Source organism: Ovis aries, chromosome 5, assembly GCF_016772045.2.
Source record: "Ovis aries strain OAR_USU_Benz2616 breed Rambouillet chromosome 5, ARS-UI_Ramb_v3.0, whole genome shotgun sequence".
NCBI lineage: Eukaryota > Metazoa > Chordata > Mammalia > Artiodactyla > Bovidae > Ovis > Ovis aries.
Genome location: NC_056058.1, coordinates 65,716,131 through 65,739,292, shown reverse-complemented (window position 1 = coordinate 65,739,292; position 23,162 = coordinate 65,716,131). Strand labels below are relative to the sequence as shown.

General features: G+C 39.3%; 1 protein-coding gene and 1 long non-coding RNA gene across 8 annotated transcripts in view; one reads left to right on the top strand and one right to left on the bottom strand.

Annotated features, from left to right (window-relative positions):
* Positions 1–23,162, top strand: part of LOC105611754 (uncharacterized) — a 206,166-nt gene that overhangs the window by 157,129 nt on the left and 25,875 nt on the right. The window lies entirely within an intron of this gene.
* The window catches only part of SGCD (sarcoglycan delta), a 1,058,523-nt gene continuing 1,035,879 nt past the window's right edge, over positions 519–23,162 (bottom strand). For all 5 annotated transcript variants that reach the window (XM_060415950.1, XM_042250671.2, XM_060415951.1 and 2 more), the window contains 2 exons: positions 10,417–10,540; positions 519–9,051 (listed from right to left, as the gene is read on the bottom strand). In XM_060415950.1, coding sequence (XP_060271933.1) covers positions 8,878–9,051; positions 10,417–10,540 — 298 coding nt within the window. In that variant the 3' untranslated portion in view covers positions 519–8,877. The remainder of the gene's footprint in view (positions 9,052–10,416; positions 10,541–23,162) is intronic.

Genomic DNA, 23,162 nt, shown 5'->3' with positions numbered 1-23,162 from the left:
AAGCCATGATATCCTTCTGTCATACACTGTCCCCATTTGGGAAGCAGGGTTAGGGTATTCTGCGGAAAAGGATAAAAACTGGACCGGGGATGGGCAACTGGCTTACAGGCGGCTGATCCATAGGCTGACCAGGAGTTAAGGTATCCTGATTAAAAATGCAGAGCAAGCAGACTGGCTTCTTCAGTGATTTAGAGATAGGAGTGGAGAACTACAGGGGAAGGAGCCTGTCCAGGTCTTTAGGAAAGTGGTAGAGGATGGCTGTTCCCTTACCTTCTCCAAGTCCTGGGGACTCCCCAGTTCTAGGCAGGTGTTACCTTATAATAAGCTCTCTTTCAAAAAGCAGCCTGTGTGAATCTCTTCCTAAACACAAAAAATGACTTAACAACGTGTTAGGCCACTGATCAAAGAGAAGGAGAAGAGAAGTTAACATTAAAATTTATTTCTGTGGCGGAGTCAACAGGAGTAACTGTTTCATCAACTGTGCAAGTGGAATTCCCTAAAGAAGTGGACAAGGGTGCTTTCCTTCTTACCAATCATTATTTTTATTAATATATTTTACAAGACTGCAGTTGAAATAATATTAAATACAAATTTTTTATACAGAAAGTGTAATAAAGTTAAAATAGTTCCTTGTAATTCATAGCATTATTGCAATGCTTACAAAATTTTTGCATAGAGTGTGCAAGGATTGATGTTATTCAAAACAAAACTAAAAAGCTCTTCTTACATCACACCCAAATTGAGAGAAAAACAAAAAACCAAGTTTAAAAAAAATAATCCAAAGGCTGAACTCAATTGCTTTAGGGAAATGGAGTTGGGGTTCCTTTTTCAAAATCTCCAAGCAAATAGGACTTTTATGACCTTATCTTTACTATGAAAGCACCAGAATCTGGCTTCTCCAGGAGTGTGTTTAGCCAGCACAGAGATGGATGTTTCCCTGCCTTTCCTTTCTCAAACCTGATCTCCTGAAGAAGCATGTCTCGGCTTTAACGTGGCCTCAAAAAGAGAGAAACTTGACTGGGTAGGCGGTTAACAGATGGCAAACTCTATTACTGCCTCACCAAACACTACCTATATATTAGGTTAGTTTTGTGTCCATCGCAAATTCAGGTTTGCAGACTCTTCCTTCTACTTTGCCAAGATCTCCTGTGTCTGCTAGGGAACCTGACTGCTGGCTCTGGTGATGTTAGTTCCATGAGACCCTTTAAAGATATCCCTTCCTAATTTGCTGTTTGGACACATACATCAGTAAAAGAAAATCCCTGAATGACTTACCCTAAAACAGGATATTTGACAGTTTTAGTTCATCCCTTTACTAAGGTTTAAGAGGTGGCAGAGCCACAGGAGCACGACAGGACCCTGGTTAGCACTGGGATTGACTGTGTTAGGAACAATGAGAGGCTCTGTCTGTAGCCTTCCAGGGGTCAGACATGGGATGTGGAGAACACACAGAAAAAGCAGGACAGACCCACCCTCTGCCACTGCGCCGCTACGAAGCTCTGGGTGGGGGCAGGCTAACAGGAGCTGCACAAGGGCATACCAGTTTAACCTGTTCCGATTGTCCCTGGCTGAGTTAATTCTTCAAAATGATTTTAAGTCTTTGAACTCTTAGAGATCAAACCCTGATCCCTTGGCTTAGAAAATGAAAGTGCCCCAAAGCCACGAAGTTATAAGGAACTTCAGATGCATACATCTGCTCCCTTAGTCACTGGAATGCCACCAGCCTCTGCTGAAACCAGAACACGGGTGTCAGCTATACAGGTTCAAGGTTAAAGTGTGCCACTGTTGCAACAGGAATTGGCAGGTGGGTCCCCTTTCCAACTCAGATCAATTGGTAATGATGGCCTGAGTGCTTCGGTAAGAAAAATTCTGCACGTGGGGTAGGTGGGATTATGGACCATTAGTGATGACTGACCAGGTACAGGGTGTGAGACTCGAACCATTATCCCAGCCAAAGGGGCCAGCTTGGTCCTGAATGCTTGGTGCTAACTGAATTCTTGCCAGTCTTATTTTCTTGTAGGGAAAATACAGACAGTTGAATTCCTTTCTATTTGATTCTCTCCTGGAGTCTTGCCACAGCTAAATGTAGGGAAGAATGATAGCCAACTGGTATCAAAGCGCTCACCTAAAATAAGACATTGGTCTTTTGAAGTGAAATACAGGGGAAGGAGAGTTGTGTGAGCAGAAATGCTTATTTGTGTAGCCTCAACTATAGATCATTGAGGATTAAAGTTTAATTCTTAAATGTAAGGCTGACAACCCAGGCATCTTTGAACTTATAAGGAGAAGGAGCCTGATTTAACAAGAATCATAAAGCAAACTATTTGGTGTTTTATTCTTTTTTGGTACCAGATTCTGTTACTCAGATCTTCTATATTTTTACCATGGGTGTCTCTCTGTCAGTGCTGGGTGCTGTCACTCATGAGACAAGACAGAAAGAAAGGAGCTACAGTTTTATAGTCTCATCCACAAAAGAAGGACTAGTTTAAAAACCGGTAGGAGACGTTTCTTAACAGCTTGACAAATAGCTTGACCTGCTGGTGACTTCACAGCATAGTGGTCTGGAGTTAGACCTGCATTCCAGCCCTGCCCTTTTCTAACTAGTGACTCTGAGCAAGTTTCCCAGCCTTCCTAAGGCTCAGTTTCCACATCTGTAGATTGGAACTATAATGGAACCAAACTCAAAGGACTGTTTTGAGGATGAAATAAGTGGATGCATATAAAACATGCAGCACAGTGGCTGGCGCACAGTGCTCAATGAATATTAGTTCATAAACAGTATCATTATAATTGGAGAAACAGAACCAGGCTCTTCCCATGCTTTAGAACAGGCTGTGGGTCCAAGGAGACCTCTCTGATCTTATGTAAGATTCATGGGTGTGATTTGAGAAGAAGGTTCACAACTTGCTCAGATCCTCAAAAGAAACTATGACATCCCCCCAAATGTTAGGACTTCATGGATTATAAAAATATGGAGACTAAAGAAGCACCCGTGTCTTCTTGGTCATCAACTATCTTTTGCCCGCAGACAGTACTTTGCTATACTGCTCCTTTGTAACCTATGGATCAACTTGGGATTTAGGAAATCTTAGCTGTCTCTGATTTCACCAAAATAATGTAAATATAGAATTAGGCTGTGAAGACAATAAAGAAATGGGATTACCAGAGGAGTCTAGGAGTGCAGAATAGATTTTAGGTAAGACAGGTCTTCTCTCTTGTCTGAAAGAGGTCAGCTTGTTTTATTGTCTGACTTTAGGTCATGTTCAGTGATGGAGTGAAATCTCTTCACTGTCTAGTGAGGGTGTCTACGTGCCTAACAGGGTGTTTTAGAATAGTATTCTGGTTTCCCATTGCAACAGCTGGATTTGAACTCTAAAAATACTTCCTGTTGATAGTATTTTCCTCTGTACAGTTGAAAACCTCCTGGAGCTGGAACTGATATTACCACTTGTTGGGCAAAAGTTAAGAAGTCAGCATTGCTGTTGGTATGTTTGAGACTATTTACTGATGGGTTTGGTTAACATCCTTAATACTGTTCTGACATCACACCTCTTGTTGCATGCTTTGAACTGCTGTTTTTTCCAGGGGAAGATGCTAATATATCCTACTCTGTCAGTATCTTAAAAGAAGATATGGGGTGGGATAAAACCAAAGAAAATAGCCCATGGATCATGAGTCACCCCCAAGGGGATGTTTTCTTTTATTCTTGTGCTCTAACAATACTCAAAACGAGGACCTCCCACAAATAATTCTTTTCCCTTTGCCATTCAGACCTGTCTTGAGAAATTTCAAGGATTCCATTATGAAGAAAGCTTTTAAGAACCATAGAAATCACATTGCTTTTGAAAGTGCTAATGTGTGCGGTGTGCTGTGCTGGCTGAAGCAGCGGGCTTCAGAGCGCTTTATCTCTTATCAGTGGTTTAGCTTTGTGAATGAGAAATTCAGAGGCAACTGTGTAATTTGAAATTCTGATTACCACAAAGAAAGAGATGCATCTGACACCCCAGTGCAGTAGCTTTGACTATTTTAATGGAAATATGTTGGGACTAGGGGAGCCTTCCACTGAGGAAAAAGTGATGAAAGACCAAAAGAGAGACATTTTATCTTTGAGATAAAAGGCCTGTTTTCTAAGGTTGTTTCTTTTATTATGACTTTTTCCCTCTACCTGCTACTGGGGCACCATACAAATGTTTCATTCCAGGAACTGCTTTGTTATTCTTTTTTGTGCCTAAGATTTCTCAGAGCAAGAGAAACAGAGAAAAGGGGTCATGTTTACAACCTACTTAAATGGGATTTTCACCTTTCCGAGAGTCTTAAAAAAAAAAATAAGGATCTAGTGCTTAAATGGATCTGTTTACTTCCTTGGTTCAAACGTCAGGCTACCTTTTGCCTAAAATAAATCACGATATTTTCATGTAGTTGCTCCTGTGAAGGCCAATTTAATCCTCTCTTAGTTGAATCCAGATAAAATGCTGAAGGACTCCTTTAACTAATGTCGATTAGAGACTGGTAAATGGTGGATAAAAAAATAAACACCTTTCCTTCCCTAACAGGAATACTACTACTTACAAAGAATCATTCATAACTGATGCTACTTTAGCAATATTGAATATGAAGTCCTGGATTAGCAACAGGGGTGCTGACTGAAGGGACAAATCTCTGGGAGGAACCTGCCTTACCACGCAGAGGCAGAGATTTTGGAATTCAAAGTAGGTCTTTCCTTTACTCCTATTACACCAGAGAACAAAGACCCAGATCCTTGAAGACAACATCAAGGCAGCCTTTCCCCCTGACCTCTAACTCCCCAGCAGTAGCTTCATGAAATAATTCTATATTTTTTCTTCTTACATATTTTAAGATATTTCTTTGAATATTTCTAATTATTTATTGGTCCTGCCAACTCTTCAGGCCTGATGTAGTCATAAGAGAGCAAGTCTGCTGTAGGTGTGAATAACTGAGGTGATGGATGGCAAAAAGATGTGTTAAGTCAAAAATATTCTTCAGAGGACCATGGAATGGGTGTCTTTCTGGAATATGAGAAGGTGAGATAGAAACCTCTAAGCAGAGACTGCAGAAATAGTCTCTTCAGGAAAGATATTCTAGATATAAATCAAAGGACCCCTGCTTCACTTCATGTCATACGATGATGCTAACCCAAGGAACCCCTATATATTAAGGATCCTAGGAAAAGCTTTTGGAGGATCACAGCCTTCCTCTTTCACTCAACCCTTCTCTAATTCCATCTTCCTTCTTCCCAAGAATCCTGTGAGCCTGTGTTTCTCAGACAAGTGGATATCTTTTACGTGCAATGTAAGGTGGAACATCTTTTCTATAACCACATATTTATACTCCCAATCATGCCTGGAAATGTACCGCTATCACTTGCTTTCTCTCCTGCTGTGTCCAACACAGACGAGACTACACATGACCTCTATGCCAGGCATCAGCAAACTTTTACTGAAAAACCAATTAGTAACTGTGTCATGAGTAACTGGGCCACGAGGTTGCTGGCACAGATACTCGACCCTGCTGGTCCAGTATGCAATCAGCTCTCCATAACATGTAAGTGGATGGATGTGGCTGTGTTAAAGTAAAACTTTATTTACAAAAACAGATGATGAGTCCCATTTGGCTTAGGGACCAGAGTTTGTTGACCCCTGTGCTAGAGTCAAGGCTCAAGCAATCTTTGGTCTGTGGTGCTGGACATACAATGAAAATCAACCAACGGAAACTGACCTAAATGAAGTTAAAAGCCAGTTCAAGTTTATAGGTTCTATCTCTTGGTAACAGAAAGATAAAGCTTCATATCAAGTTTCCACCTAGACTGATGACACCAAAAGGGCTTTTGAAAACCTCCTTCATACTAGTCATTTCTTAAGACTCAGCTTTAACAACTTATTAGCAGATATCCAATAAACTAGGTGCTAAACATTTGGAGATGAAACTTTCCTGAAAAATATTTAAATACTAGAACTTCTAGAATATTGAAATTTCATTTAAGCTCTTCATTATGCCACCCACTGCTTAATATTCTGAGAGATGTGATACTGTATATAAAGATTAGAAAGCATTTCATTGTTATAAATTAAAATTATCAGATTTTAATGTAAAAGAGATTTTTTTTTTTCCAGAATTCAGGTGAAATGTTTTGTCATGACCAGGGACACGGAGGAAGTTAGGGGGAAAAATGTACATTGAGGACTTAATATGCATTTACCGAATTCTAAAGTCTGAAGTGAAATACATAATTTAATCCATGCCAAACTTACTGCTCATTACCTATATTGTAGTCACTCAGCACAGATGAAAATCAGAATTTTATATCATGTCTGTCCCCATAGATGCTTGATTTCTAGTCTTGGTTGCTATTATTCTTTTTATTCTATTTGTGATTTGAGTACTTTTAGGATTAAATTTTGCAAATGGGATCACACCACTCTTTTTTATTGGCATAAAATTCCCAAGGTGCTCCTCTCAGACTTTCATTTAACGATTAGAACAAAATTAGATGAAAGAGCTCAGTGAACCTTCTGTTTCTTTGTCATCCTTAGAACAGGTACTTGAGATGACAAAATGCAAAGATGGTCTCTGTTAAAAAAAAAAAAAACCCAACAAAAACGCAAAAACCCTTTGTCTTCAGGTATGTAGCCACAAAGGACCTCATAACTACTGTTGATCTGAAAGATATGGGGTAGATGCTCCGAGTTGTCAAGGAGGGCCTTTCTTGGCTTGGAATAACCCTGGATATGGTACATGCAGATTCTGGCAGTGTGATTCTACATATATAAATAGTACTGAGCCAGAGCAACTGGATTTTTTTTTTTTTTTTTACCATTTTCTTTTTTAGACCCTAATGCTGCAAAATAAACAATCATATGGTCTCATCATTAAGCAATCCAGTTCTTCTCTATGGATATTGAGCAGGAGTGACTGGAGGGAGCCCGGGGTCCAGAAGCCAGCAGAGCCACTGGTCAAGCTAGAACCATCCCTCTTCCCCTGACTGCTAAGTGACCAAGCAACACACAGTTTGTTTTTACCCCCCAAGTGTGCAATCTCAGCCCCCCGATGCTTGAGTGTCATCTCAAAAATACCAAACCTTTTATTTTCTATGGCAAATGTCACCTCTGCTTGTGAAGTAAGAAAAAGTAGAACCCTGTTGAGGAAAAAACAAATGCCATTCAGGCCTACAAGTACGACTTCAGTGGGGCCACTGCTTGCCAAGTGGCATGCAGGGAGGTAGAAACCAGTTATGTCTCCCTTCCAGGCTCCTCGGAGTCTACATCTGTCAGCCACTTGGTTTGTCTACCAGCTTTTAAGATGCCCGGTCATCATTTTACCCTTTCCCTCCAATCACCCAAAATAAACTACAGGTAACAACAAGATAAACAGGATGTGCTTCTCCTTGCTGAGTGCATTGACGTAAGGCACAGGCACATTTCCCCCTCTTTGAACAGAGACGGTGTAATCTCCTGTCCCAGCACAAGAGCTGGCCAGGGTGACCCTGGAGCATGATGATGAAAGTGGGGGTGATGGGAGGTAGCTGATGGCGGGAATTAGGGAGCTGCTGCCATTTGCAGGGGAGCAGGGACCACTGGGCACCAGGAGACACAGTGATTCTAAGGAAGACACTTGACTCTTGTCTAGAGTAATATTCCATGAACATTCCTGGGGGCACATGGTACTGCATGGCTGTGATTCTTGGGTCACTATTCTTAGAGAAAACAATGGTCAATTTAGGAAAATGAATATCCCAATACTGAAAAACTATGTAAGAAGATTGGAGGCAGAGTGTTTGTGCATGCCTTTAAAAATAAAAGGCGCGCCTCTAAATTACCTACCAGTCCCCAGAAACATATTTAAAAATAATTCTGTTCCCTATGCCACTCTTTGACTTCCACCTCCCAATAGCTTCTCATAGGGGTAGGGGGTTCCACTCTTGAGGATTTGGATTGACTTGATCATTTTGGGTAGGAGCCCGCTGGATAAAAGTCAAAAGTGAGGTTGTAACAGATTTTGAGCCATTTTTTTTCCCTTTAAACAGAGACATATCGGCCATTTATTCTTAGTCTGTCAGGCCTCTGAGTAGCTTCCAGCCGACTGAGGAGCAGCTGTTATCCTATTTTGTGCTGATTTACAGCTCCTGTTTTGACTGTGGGATAATATGCGAGTTTGAAGGAAGGAGGCTAGCAGGAGTTGGGAGAGTCATTCAAACTTTGCTAAAATCCATCCTCCAAATTCCACAACCATGAAAGCCTGGATGCATTTGGATGCCAAAGTAGCACAGCCAGTCTGAGTTCCTCTGTCTGACTTCTAGAGGGATTTGACTTGAAGAGCGAGGAGATGGCTGGCTGTGTGAAAGCTCATAAAGGGAACTAAGGGTCTGCTTTTACTACAGGGGTCTTAGTCACTGAGGGCGACTTGCAAATTCCCGCCATCACTGCCTTGTGATGACTCTAAAAGAAAAGACAGGCTGTTACTCAAACATGTAGGGGGATATTCAGTAAGTGTCGATACACTGTGTGATTCAGCAGGGTCTGGAGAATATTGGGCCCAAATTAGTGTTTTGATTTTATCATGTACATGACAGGGTTGGGATAGCAATGACAGTGGATATCACAGGGTCACCCATGGTTCCTTTTGTACTGAAACCTCATTTTATACAGAGGATATATATATTTATTTATATATATTTATATATATTTATATCCACCCACACACGCAAACACACTCACGCATACACACACGCACGCACTCACGCACACACATACACACAAGGTCTTTGATAGGCTTTCCGTGTTCTAGTAAAAATAGCTGGCAGCCAGGATCTAAAGCCAAAAAAGGCCTGGATGCTGCCGGCAGTGTCCACTACAGATGGTCTCACAGGCAGACACTTGTGTTTATCTGACAGGTGGAACCGGTTCCTGCCTGGGACAGGAATAACCTCCCGTTGGCGCAGACGCAGATCTCGAACACCTTCTGCCTCGTTCCTGTGGGCGTATAGGATCCATGAGGCAGTCTAGGTAGTTTGATTTTCGCAGCATCTAACTTAATCTAAAGAGAGGAAACAGGAAGGAAGAGTCACTTATCCTCTTGACATTCCAAAACAGTGGATAAGAATGTTCAGTTGAAATTGAACGAGTACCTACTACGTACTCAGCATTGTTGATGCTGGGAATTCAGGGACGAACAAGACAGGTCAAGTCTCTTCCCTCCCAGAAGCTTGTATTCTAGTCAGACAGTGTTGCACTGGCAACATCATGTATATATTAGTATCTTGTAATAGTATAACATGTGGAATGTGAACGGATTCCTAGAGTGATGTAAATGTGGAAATGGTAGGGTAACAATTTCCTTTACCATTTTCTTTTCTTTGCTATTCTCAGCCTCTCTATACATTTAGGTATGGGGTGGGGCTTCAAGAACATGCAGCACTTCTTGCTTAAATGTCAGGATTATGATTGATCCCTCCAGTGTCCAGATCCTGATAGCTATAAATTGCATCTGTGATGTAGTCACTCCTTCTAAATGTGTGTGGTTTGGAGTCTGCAGCTGTCTGTGGAGAGAGTTTTGATAACTGAAAGCTCTATCTGACTTGCTCTGTTAAAACAAATATAGCACATGCCAAACCAATCAAAAGTCGGGCTTAGTGAACAGAGGTAGGTGGAGACTGATAACCTCTAAGGAGAAATGGAAAGTGGAATAGAGTTTTGCTTTAAAAACTCATTTTTCCTCTTTAAAAAAATCTTAAATAGAAAAATTCACTTATGAATAGGATGAAGGCACTTTCAAAAGTTTGCATTTGAATTGTATTTTCTTTGGGGATTTGGCTTACCTTGCTTGCAAAAACACAAGCAGCTCTTCTGTTCACCAAAGTGAGACTGTATTGGGGTAAGAGAATGAATATTTGCAGCCTTTCGTCTCTTAGCCTCTCGTTGCCTATCTGGTTTTGACTTGTTCTGACTTGGGATAGCTGTTAGATCTTACTTTTCCATTTTCGGTGAAAGTAGACGCATGCAGTGTACACTTAAAAATGACTACAAGTAAACTAAGCTTCTCTTTAAATAGTCTCATGTGTTTTAGAGTTTAATTATACCAGCCAACTAAATCTATTTTAAGGTGATGAGAGGGTTTGGAGTTAGCATTCATTTTTACAGCTGTCCTTATAATTCTGTTTTTATAATATGCGCTATTAGCTGAGCACTTTACAAATAATGAGTCATAACTTTTATGGGTTGTGGGTTTGGCTTATAATTGTGCTGTTCAATATATGTGATCCAGAAATAAAACCTCCCAATTGGCTCTTTTTGTTGTTACACTGTATGATCAACTTCAGAGGCAAAGCAGTGATGTGTCTTAGAAGAATCGTTGGCTCATTGGAGTTGTGTCTCTCTGGGCTTCTGTCCCTCTCACGCCTACCTCTCCATCTTTGGACTCCAGTCTCAGCTCTGTTCTGCAGATGGCTTCCATGTTGCCAGCTTCTGCATTTATTTCTACTCCTTTTGGGGCCTCCATCACCAGAGACCGGGTCGGGGACTCCAACCTGAAATATACACAAGGCTAAGAGTCAAGATCGCATTTCATTCTTTTAGTAAATTTAGGAGGAAGCTGATGCTTCTGAGTATTGAGATGACACCAGTATCTGATGAGAAAGTGCTTCCACCTTTGCTTCACATGCCTGATCAACTTTATTAGGGTGGACATAGCATATCTGGGCTTTATCTTCATTGCATACCATAAAGATTGTGAGGAAGGTGTTTAAGGCTCCTAGTTTTGTTCAGTCTTACACCTAGTTGATTGTTGCTTTATTAGCATGATTAACCAACTTCTTACATAAGTTATCTCTAGAGTAAGGCAATTTCAAGTCTAAGCTGAGATTCCTGAAATTGGCAGGTATTCTCTCCAGTTTGCCCTACTTTGTGTCTTCCTGGGAACAGGTAGAGGTTAAGAGAATAGACCTAGGAGTTGGACATGATTGACCCAAGCCATGGAGCTGCCATGGTATGACCTTGGAAAGTCCTTTCCTCCTCTCTTTTCCAAAATTTCTTAAAGCCTCAGTTTCCTCATGTCTAAAGTGCTCCAAGTGGTGCCTGGCACATTGGAAATGTATGATTAATATGTGTTAATCATTACTATTACTGCTGTGACTGTTGTTATGACACTAGCAAGTCATAAAGAAATCTCAGGCCTTTCTTAAATAGGCAGTTGTCAAAAGAAGACTCAGGATAGATAAGTTGTTGCTAGGAGTGAGAGGGAAGTGATTCAGCTATAAAGGGTAGATGCTTTTTTGGTGACAGAACTGTTCTCTGTCTTGGTTACAGTGGTAGTTACATACCTCCATGTGTTTATAGGAACTTTTTGGACTAATTATACTATCCAGTGAATTTTATTGTATGCAAATTAAGTTGAGAGAAAGAATCAGCCACACTCTGTGCTAATTATTGGCACAAAAGAGGATAATGCTTCATAGAAAGTTTTTTGCCTATCTTATTTGATGCAAAAAATATGAACTAAAAGTCATCCTATAAGTATTCTAGATTTTAACACTATCACCCAGTTGAACTGAATGAAGATCCTCTTCCCTGTTACAAATAAAACACTCCAACTTAGAAAGCATAGCTCTCGGCAATGGCCACCAAACCACTCTAAATCAGATCAATTTTCTGCATTTATATTTCTCCATTCCTAATTTTCAAACACTTTGAACATGTTTAAAAGGAACATCACGTCATTCTCTCTGCCAACCACTGACTCCTTGTTTTGCTTCCACCAGCCCCCATGGGTAGGGCACATTCTCATGTGAATCAGTAAGTGGCAAGAAGAGCAAGGCACCAGTAGGTTGCCACCCTGAGTGATTCCAAGCCATATTGCCCAGGTGCCGACAAAGGGTTCTTCTCCGTTTCCCAGGTCTGGGTCCCTGAAGTCTCTAGTCCTCTGGAAAGGGCTGGCTTGAGCTTCTCTTTCAGTCCTCCTTTCCCTTGTGACCTCACCCCTTTGTGTGTGGCAAAAATCCCCCATCCTACCCCTTCCTCCTCACAAGATCTTTACCATGTTGGTGCTGAGCTGAGCATGGTTCCATCTTGATTTATGGCAAACTTCTTTTGCCTGCAGTTTTTCTCACTAGAACATCTGGGCAAGGAAGTGGGGGGGGGGGGTCTTGTCACTAGAACAGCATAGAATGATGTCCCTGCAGTTCAGCCTTGTCTAGGACTTAATCCAACTCAGTCGAGCTCTTCCTATAGCTTACTTCTAAAATCTGCCGATGGTTTTCTGCCATTTTCTTTGCTTCTCTCCTATAAGGTCTGGCTGACTCATCCCCCTTATCCTAGCATTGCCTAACCTTTTGTTTTCACTAATATTCATCCCATGGCATAAACTACCCTTCTGACAATACTGCCTACTCACCTCCACATTCGGTCACCATCTTCTCAATGGCACTCTCCACCTTGATACAGTCCTCAAACCATATTCTCTCTTTCCCTTTCCTTTGACCTTCTCTCCTTCCCTTATTACAATGGTTAACTCAGCTTTTTTTTTTTTTTAAATTGGAGTATAATTGCTTTAAAATGTTCTCTTCATTTCTGTTATACAATGAAGTGAATCAGCTCTATGTATACATATAGCCCTCTCTCTTGAACCCACCCACTCACCATCCCATCCCTCTAAAGTCACCACAGAGCTTCAAGCTGAACTCATTGTACCTTATACTAGCTATTTATTTCACACGTGGTAGTATATATGTCGCTCATACTCTCCCGGATCGTCCCACCCTTTCCTGCCCCAGCTGTGTCCACATGCCCATTCTTTACGACTGGGTCTCTATTCCTGCCCTGAGAGTAATTCACGACTTCTCCATCCTCAATATACTAGTTCACCTCTAATCTGGACTACTGAAACCTCCCAAGTTTTGTGTCTAACTCCTCCTTTTTTTCCCAGTGTACTTCACACACAAATATATCTTCCTGAAGTCAGTTTTGAATATGCCACTTATCAAAACCCTTGCAAGTTTCTTAGAAAATATAGGAGCTACTGGATATATCCAACCATTGACAGCTTGGTCTGACCTATTTTGTTAGTATTATTTCTTGCCACAAACATCAGCTATGCTTTATTGAATACTTAGCAGGTGACTGGGCTCTGCGGGAAGTGTTGTATACTGTGTTACCTCTTTTGGGTATGTGTGTGCTCAGTTGTGTCCTACTCTTTGCAGCCCCATGGGCTGTAGCCTACCAGGCTTCTCTGCCCATGGATTGTTTCATGCAAGAATATTGGAGTGGGGTGCCATTTCTTACTCTAGGGGATCTTCTTGACCCAGGGATTAAACCTGGATCTCCTGTACTGGCAGGCAGGTTCTTGACCATCACACCACCTGGGAAGCCTGTTATCTCATTTAATCCTGACAAAATCCTATGCCTTCAGCACTCCTTTAGTCCTGGTTGTACAAGCAAGGGAGACTAAGGTGAATGACTTGCTTAAGGTTGTACATCTAGTAAAAGGGAAAAACCAAGATTCAAACCCAAGTGTGTTGTCCAGTGTATAATATCAGTGCCAGGAAAACTGGACTTCTTTCCTGTGCCTTAGGTCTTCACCCCACGCTGTGTAAGTAAGTGCCAACTCTCTCTTCATGGAATTAGCACTTTTATTTCCAAAACCAACCTCTGTAAATAAGGGTAAGGTGACAGGGAAACTTATTTCCTACCCTAAATGGTTTTCACAACTTACTGAAACGGTTGACATCAGTGACATCAAATTCAGGATACAGTGAATGTGTTCCTATTTGATATATATTGTTCAAGGTGAATGGCTGATACGAAATGATAGTTGAGGGGAAAATTTCAAGATAGAAAAACAATGTTTGGAGCCTGGAGAACTTTATCAGCTGGAGCTTTGGCTTTTCAAACAGGCTTAGGAATTCCCTTTACTCTCGCCACCTCCTATGGGCTTTGAAATTAGTAGGAGGGCTCCTAGGCCAGAGAAGTGAACTTAGAAATGACCGCTGCCTCTTTCCCTCTCACAGCTTTGGAAGTGACAAGAAACACGGCTACTCTGCTTCCTAGTGTCAAAGGCTCCAATAAGGTAGAAATAGCAATTCCTTGGCCAGAGACCAAAGGGTAACTGGCTTTGTGTTTCAAACCCCATCTTACCATCCTTTATTGTTCAGGCAAACTTAATAGTATGTGCACAGGCTAAATCTTTCCAGTGTGACAAAAGCTCCTACAAGAGCCCTGAGGGCCTGCACAGAGCAGATAAAGCACTTTGTGGTGATTTCAGTCAATTTCTGACCGTAGATTAACAACCATGACTCAACTGCTTAGTTGGTTATTGAGCAGGGAAAATGGAGGGAGGCTTCCTCCTGATTTGGAAGGTGGTGAAGACTCTGTGAAATGAATACAGCTCCCGATAGGAGCAAATGTACTCCTCTGGGAGGACTGAAAGAGCCTGAAAATAGACAGAAGTCTAGGAGAGGAGGCCTAAGGCTAGCCTGTGTTGTCCAGAACAGTGGTTCTCAAACTTGAGCAGCCGAATCCCCTGCCAGGCTCCCCTGAGTTATATACAGTAGGTTCAGGGTGGTGCCTGAATGCCTGCACTATTGGCAAGTCACAGGTGATGTTGAGCTGATAGTTTGGGGACCACACTTAGAGAACCACTACTCTGAAACAACGTTGTCATACCAGATGTCCACAAAGACTGGATAGGTTATGTCAGTGAGTGACCCATAAGAAAGCTCGAAGGAAAACTAGTCTCTGAGCAATCATAGATGGCAAGTGATGGAGATGCTTTAGACAGGAGGCAGCTGATATTCTAATCTGGCCTATTATTGCCAGAGCTACTGGTAGAAAACAAAAATTTATTTCAAATCATTAAACTTTTGGAATTGATGCAAAGGTTTCTCCAAATATAAATATGGTAAAAAGCATGACATTGCCATAGATCTTGCGTGCGTGTGTGTGTGTGTGTGTGTGTGTGTGTGTGTGTGCGTGCGTGCGTGCGTGTGCTTAGTCTCTCAGTCATGTCCAACTCTTTGCAACCCGATGGATAGCCCGCCAGGCTCCTCCATCCATGGGATTATCCAGGCAAGAAAACTGGAGTGGGTTGCCATGCCCTCTTCCAGGGGATCTTCCCAACCCAGGTATACTCACCACCTACTTAGCAAAAAAAATTATTTGTAATTCCCTGAGCTGCTTTTCCTAATTCTATCAATTTCCTTCTCTCAAGAGTAACTAGCACTATGAATTTTGCTTACTGTTTTCTTGCTTTTCTTTGTACTATTACATTACTACATTTGCCTGCTTAAATGATAAATTCTTCACTATCATGTGTTTTTGAGCTTTATGCACAGAATGTTTCCACTTAGTGATTTATTTATTTTTGGCCTCAACAGTTTGTTCCTGAGGAACAGCCATGCCCGGCTATAATTTATTTGATTCCCTCGGGTTAATCACACATCATGATTTATTGTCCATCCTTTTGCTGGACATTTTGATTGATCCCAAGTTGTTTTTTTTCTACTAAGTCATCTCTGATGTGCATCCCGGTGTTTATTTGTAAATTTTCTTTAGGACACACTGGTGAAGAGTGACATTGCTAGCTCCTAGGGTATACTTATTTATAGCTTTATTATTTTCCCACTAGTAATGTATATAGTTTATTCTATTTATTTCTATTTCTTGCTAGCATTTGATATTGTTTATTATGAAATGAGTGTGAAATAGGATGCTATTGTCTTTTAAATATGCATTTCCTCGTTTAGTAATGGAGGTAAGCATCTTTTTATTTGCTAGTGAGCCATTTGGGACTCTTCTTCAGTGAAATGTCTTTTTTTGTGTGTGATTTTGTGTGAATTATAATCATGCTTTATGTATTCTCAAAAATAATTGTTTAGCAAAAACAATTGATATGTATTGATAATTCCTTCTTTTGAGGCAGTAGCTTATCTTTTCATTTTATGCTTTGCATCTTTGGGTGAACAAAGTTTTATATTTTAATGCCCCAAATTTTCTTATCTTTTCCTCTAGCATTTGTGCTTTCTGTGTCTTATTTGAGAAATCCTTCCCTATACTGAAACCATAAAGTTCTTCAATATTATTTTTAAAACTTTTATGTTTTGTTAAGTCTCTAATTCATTGGGTATTCATGTTTGTGTATGGTCTGAGATTGGGGTAAAAACAGATGCAGGTGAAGGATCTCAACATCATATATTGAAAAGCCTATATTTAGGTCTTTCATAAATGATGTTGCCAGACACTTATGGGTCTTTCTAGTCTATTTCATTATTCTATTCATCTATCCCTGTGATAACAATTAAGTGTTTTAACTTACTACAACTTATAAATTCTTTACATTTCATAAGACAAGTCCTCTTACATTACTTTTTCAAGACAACTGTGAGGTAGTTAGAATAGGAAAAAGCAGTCCAGAATGGCAGTGGCTAAAAGACAAGGAAGGGAAAAGCCCATGAAACTAGAACAAAGGAAGGTCCCAGGACGGAGTGAGGACCTCAGATAAAACAAACAGCACTCCTGGCTAGCCCAATTTACATAAGGCAGGCCCAGGGGGAGGAGAAAAAAAAAAACAAAAAACATAAAAAGAGGAGCCAAAATTGGGCTGGAGGCTTTCCCCTTCCTTGTCTTTTAGCCACTGCCTTTCTGGACTCCTTTTCTTATTCTAACTACCTAATTTCAGCATCAAATGAAGGAAGACCTGTTGTAATTTTGGTTGGATTTCTGTTCTCTCCATGATGATTCATCTGTCTCTACTAAGTTTTCTTAGATGTACTTCAATAAAGTTAGACATTTTTTTCCTATGTGGATTCAGCATATCTCTTGTGGCTACTGAAAATGATATTTTGGCTAAAAAGTATTTCTCTTACACTTCTTTTTCCTATTGTATTGAGATTCAGGTTTTTGTTTGTTGTTTTCGATATGTTGATCTTATAGTTAACACCTAGGTGAATGAGGCAGGAGGAGAAGGGGACAACAGAAGGTGAGATGGTTGGATGGCATCACCGACTCAATGGACATGAGTTTGAGCAAACTCCAGGAGACGGTGAAAGATACGGAAGCCTGGCATGCTGCAGTCCATGGGGTCACAGAGCCGGACATGACTGAGTGACTGAACAACAACAAATTATCTTATTTTTCATAATTTGTACACAGGTTGATTCTGGTTTTCTTGTTATGTTTAGTTGCTAAATCATGTCTGACTCTTCTGGAACCCATGGACAGGTCCCCCTCCATGGGATTTCCCAGGCAAGAATACTGGAGGGGAGTTGCCGTTTCCTTCTCCAGGGGATCTTCCCAACCCAGGTTTACTTGGTAGGCACTAGATATTTTATGAGAGTTTTATATCTTTTGATTTCTTATACTTTTCATTTCTTTTACTTTCTATACTGTTCTGTCTAGGATTGTCCAATACAGTGCTAATTAATAGTAAGAAAAGGGCAACCTTGCCTTTTTCTGACTTGAAAGGGAAAGCTTTAAAAAATTCACTATTAAGTAAAACTTCTTTGTTCTAGGGTTTTATTTTTTCCCCTGGAATACTTTTTATCATGATGAGAGAGTCCCTTTCTATTCTTATTTTGCCAAGAGTTTCTATTATTCATTACTGTGAATTTTATCAAGTACCATTATATTCTTCATATTTTGAGATAATATACTTAATATATTAATGTGGTGAGTTATGTTAATTTTTTAATAATCCACTCAATTTTTGGTATTACCTTAACACTGTCATTCCACCTGCAATGCAGGAGAAGAGAAGTCACTCAGTCATATCTGTCTCTTTACGACCCCATGGACTGTAGCCCACCAGGCTCCTTGATCCAAGGGATTTTCCAGGCATGAATACTGGAGTGGGTTGCCATTTCCTTCTCCACGGGATCTTCCTGACCCAGGGATTGAACCCGGGTCCCTCGCATTGTAGGCAGACAATTTACCATCTGGGTTCAGTCCCTGGCTTGGGAAGATCCCCTGGAGAAGGGAAAGGGTACCCACTCCAGTATTCTGGCCTGGAGAATTCCAGGGACTATACAGTCCATGGGGTCGCAAAGAATCGGACACCACTGAGTGACTTTCACTTCACTAACGTCATTATATATCATCAATATCTTTGTCAAATTCTATCACTTTATCGAAATTTTTAATGGAAGATTAGATTTATTTACCTCTTGTATATTTAAAATCATTGATAAACCTGGGCATTGAATGACATATTTTTCCATTTAAAGTTAATTACAGGATTATACATATTTTATGCTTCTTCTCAGGTTGACTTTGGCAAGTTATCTCTTTTCTTGGTATTTTTTCATTTCATAGAGAGGTTTAAACTTCTTGGCAAAGCTTTTTATAATATTTTCATTTTAAAAACTGTCCCCAGCATTTGTAGTTATGTCTTTTGTTGTTCCAAATATTTATATTCGTGTCTTCTTTTCCCCTTGAGCAGTACTGTCAATTATTAGTCTTTTCAAAGAGCTAACTTTTGCTTTTGTCAACCCTGTGTTATGCTTATTTCTTGTGCTTGAATTTCCCTTGTCTTTTGTTCTAAATAGAACTGCAGAATTATTCTAAGTTCTAAAATGTGTTGCCGCCTTAGTTAATTAAAATGTTCTGCCTTCTTAATTTTTAATATTTTCATTTAAGGATATGCATCTGGGGGGCAGCATACCAAGGAAATATTAATAATATAGGTGTGAATATTTTGCCATTTTAGTATAATTTCTCCTCTGGTAAGTTTTATAGAAGGACTTTTCCTTAATTTCTAAATATGTAAGATTTTCTAGTATATAGTTCTACTGTATACTTTATTCATTAGTTTTAAACTAATAATCTTACAATAGTTGAAAATATCCTCTTTAATAAATAAATTATTTAAAAATTGAGACTAGATTTTTGGTCTAGTATATGTTAATTTTTACAAATATTCATGCCTGTCTGAAAAGAACATGTGTTCTGCAGTTGTTGGTGCTATGTTCTATGTCTATTAACTCAAGATATATACCTGTTTGATTTATCAGTTATAAAGAGAGGTATGTTATTAAATACACATCAGCTTAGGATTCCATGTATAAAATAGTTCTACTTCTTATGTTTTTTGCCTTAAAAGCCATTTTGCCTATTCGTGTAGTTGTTCTGTTTGTCAGTATTTTCCTTGAACACATTATTCTTTTAAATATCATCCATTCTGTATGGTTATATTTTAGATGTGTCTCTCATATTAACTGTATTTTTTAAAAATTTCAGATGTCTTTTTATTAAGGAAAAATTTACATACAATGAAATGCACAGGTTTTTTTAACTTTTACTAAGAAATAAACATTGTCTATATTTGTACCACATGATGTTTTAATACATGTGTATATTGTGAACCGATTCTTGCAGTTAATTAACCTATCCATCACTTCACATATTTACCTTTTCCCCCATGTGGTAACAATATTTAAAATGTACTCTTTTAGCAAATTTCAAACATATAATACAGTATTATTTAATAACTATAGTCATCACTGTGCTGTACACTAGCTCTTCTGAACTCATTCAGCTTATAACTGAAAGTATGCACCCTTTATTGAGTCTCTTGATAGTAGATATTTGGTTGTTTTGAGTTTGGGGCTATATTGCATACATCTTTATGAGGATAAAATTTTTCATTTCTCTAAAATAAGTAGCTATGAGTAGAACTATTAGGTTATAGCATAGGTGTATCTTTAAGAAATGTGCTAAGATATGCTAAAATAATCCCCAAAGATCCTTGCCTCCTGGTATTCATGCTTTTAGGTGATTCTGTCTCCTAGATGTGGGCTGGATATGTTGTTGTTCAGTTGCTAAGTCAAGTCCAGCTCTTTGTGACCCCAGAGACTGCAGCACGCCAGGATTCCCTGTCCTTTGCTATCTCCTGGAGTTTGCTCAAACTCATGTCCATTGAGTCGGTAATGGTATCTAATCATCTCATCCTCTGCGGCCCCTTTCTCCTGCCCTCAGTCTTTCCCACTGACAAGCGTCTTTTCCAATGAGCTGGCTCTTTGCATCAGGTGGCCAAAGTATTTTAACTTCAGATTCAGCGTTAGTCCTTCCAATGAATATTCAGGGTTGATTTCCTTTAGGATGGACTGGTTTGATCTCCTTGCTATCCAGGGGACTCTCAAGAGTCTTCTCTAGCACCACAATTCAAAACCATCAATTCGTCAGTGCTCAGCCTTCTTTATGGACCAACTCTCACATCCATACATGACTACTAGAAAAACCATAACTTTGACTATACAGACCTTGGTTGGCAAGGTGATGTCTCTGCTTTCTAATACGCTATCTAGGTGTGTCGTAACTTTCCTTCCAAGGAGCAAGTATACATAGTGGTTTGCTTCTACACAAGTAAAGTGTGCCAGAATGTCACTTTAGGAGACTAGCTTAAAAAAAGACTGTGGCTTCCATTTTGGCTTTGTGCTCTCATTCCCTCACTCAAAGAGATGCTATGCTGAGCACTGCCCTATGAAGATATCTGAGAAAATGGGGGAGCCTATTAGCCTGTGAGGAACTGAGGCCCTCAATCCAATAGTCTACAGGAAGCTGAGTTTTACCACCAACTGCGTTTATAAATAGATCTTCCTCAAGACAAGCATTTGAAAAGATCGCAGCCCTGGCCCACAGCTTAACTGCAACCTGATAATTGCTCTTGAGTGAGAGGCATCACTAAATTGCACCCAGATTTCTGACCCATAGAAACTGAGATAATGAATGTCTTATTTTTTAAGCTGCCGAATTTTGTACCATCATACATTAATACAATAAGAAAACTGCCAAACTGGTTTCCAAGATACTTGTGCAATTTTATATTCTTACCACAAATACTGATGTAATTAAAGCTATTCCAGTGGCTATAAAATGATTTTTCTTTACAAGTTTCATTTCCTTGTTGACTAATCATGTTGAGCAGCTTTTCATGTGTTTATTGGGTATTCAAAGATGTTCTTTTGGGAGAGATCTATTTAAAACTTCTGTGCAATTTTTTTTTAAAACCATTGGATTATTTGTGGGTTTTTTTTGTTATTGGTTTGCTGTATATGCTAGGTAAATTTTTTTGTTGTGTATATATCAACATATCTCTGAAATTTCAGATACATTTTCAGAAAATTCAGATATGCATGTATATCTGAATATGTTCCTATATCTAAAATCTATTTATCTATCTGTATAAAGTATTTTCTCTCAATCGATGACTTCCTTCATTTTTAAATAATGTCTTCCGATGAGTGTCAATTTATCATATTTTTATGTTTAGTACTTCTGTACCTTCCCTAATAAATCATCACCTACCCCAAGGATACATTAGTGTTCCATGTCTTTCGCTAGAAGCTTTATAGTTTTAGTTTTACATCTAGATTTATAATCCATTGTGAATTAGTTTCTTAGAGTTGAGGTTCACTTTTTCCCCAGTAGGTTTATCTAGTTGTTCCAGCACCATTTACTGAAAAAAAATTAATCTTTTTTCTACTGAATAGCACTGATGCTTTTGTTGAAAATCAATTAACCATACCTATATAGACCTATTTTTACACTCTCTGTTCCATTTATCTATTTGCCTCAGTTCAGTTCAGTTGCTCAGCCGTGTCCAACACTTTGTGACCCCATGGACTGCAGTATGCCAGGCCTCCCTGTCTGTCCTTATGCTAACACCGGACTGTCTTGTTTGATACAACTTTGGAAGAAGTCAGAATTAGCTAAAGTGAGCCCTTTAGCTTTTGCAAAAGGAAAACATTGGTTTAACTTTTCTAGATTCTTTCCTTTTCCATTCGTCTTAAAGGCCTGTTGGCAATTTGATTGGGATTATGTTGAATCCATAGATCAGTTCTGAGGAGAGTGGATACCTTAATAATATTGAGTCTTTAATGGATTTTCTTTTAAAATGTAACAATCCAAATATTCTTGATTTATCTGTATGTACTATTAGGTTTTTCGGTTCTGTGTTAATCCAGCCAGATTATTGCTTATTCAATGTTTATGTAGATCTATTAATATGCATTTCCACTTTCTATCTTTATTTTTTCTGTCTTCGTAAACCTCCCTTTCTTAAAATCAAGAAAATTTTTGACATTTTCTTTTAGTGAGAGTTTGCTGGGGCAAATCTTCAGTTTTATTTTTCTGAAATAATTTTTTAATCCACCTTCTTTGGTAAAAGAGATTTTTCTTTGGATGCGTCACGCTGTGCTGATAGTTATTTTCCCTCAGGAATTGAGGATTATTCCTCTGTATTCTGGTTCTCACTATTGTGGTTAAGTAGTCAGCTGTCAACCTATCTTCAGTTCTAGAATTTCCATTTGTTCTTTGCTCTCCAGATGCTCTTTTGCAGTGTTATTTTGATGTGCCTAGATGTGGATTTAATTTTATTTACTCTCCCTGAATTTTTTTCTACTCTCTAAATTTGTAGTTTTATGTCTTTCATCACTTCTGAACAACACTCAGCTGATACGTCTTTGAAAATTGTTTTTGCTCTGTTCTCTCTCTTTTCATGCTGAATCTTGGATTAGACATTCACATTATTCTGCCTCTCTGCTTCCTGGATGATTCTTTAGACACAGTCTCATGTTCGTTTAATTTTCTTTTTATTATTTTTCATCACATCCAGTGGAGTTTTGCTTTTTGAGATTATATTTCCATTTTTAGAAAATCTCTATTGCTCAGTTGTTAGCCGTTTTTTTTTTTTTTTAGTTTTTTATTTTTTAAATTTTAAAATCTTTAATTCTTACATGCATTCCCAAACATGAACCCCCCTCCCACCTCCCTCCCCATAACATCTTTCTGGGTCATCCCCATGCACCAGCCCCAAGCATGCTGCATCCTACGTCAGACATAGACTGGCGATTCAATTCACATGATAGTATACATGTTAGAATGTCATTCTCCCAAATCATCCCACCTCTCCCTCTCCCTCTGAGTCCAAAAGTCCGTTATACACATCTGTGTCTGTTTCCCTGTCTTGCATACAGGGTCGTCATTGCCATCTTCCTAAATTCCATATATATGTGCAGCCGTTTTTATATTCCTTTGTTTTTTATTCTTTCAATTCTCTTTTGTTTCTCTACTCATAGTGAACATATTACTTTATATTTTCTCTGCTAATTCTCATGTTGGAAACTTCTGTGCATCTAAATTGGCTACCTGTTTCAATGCTCTCTT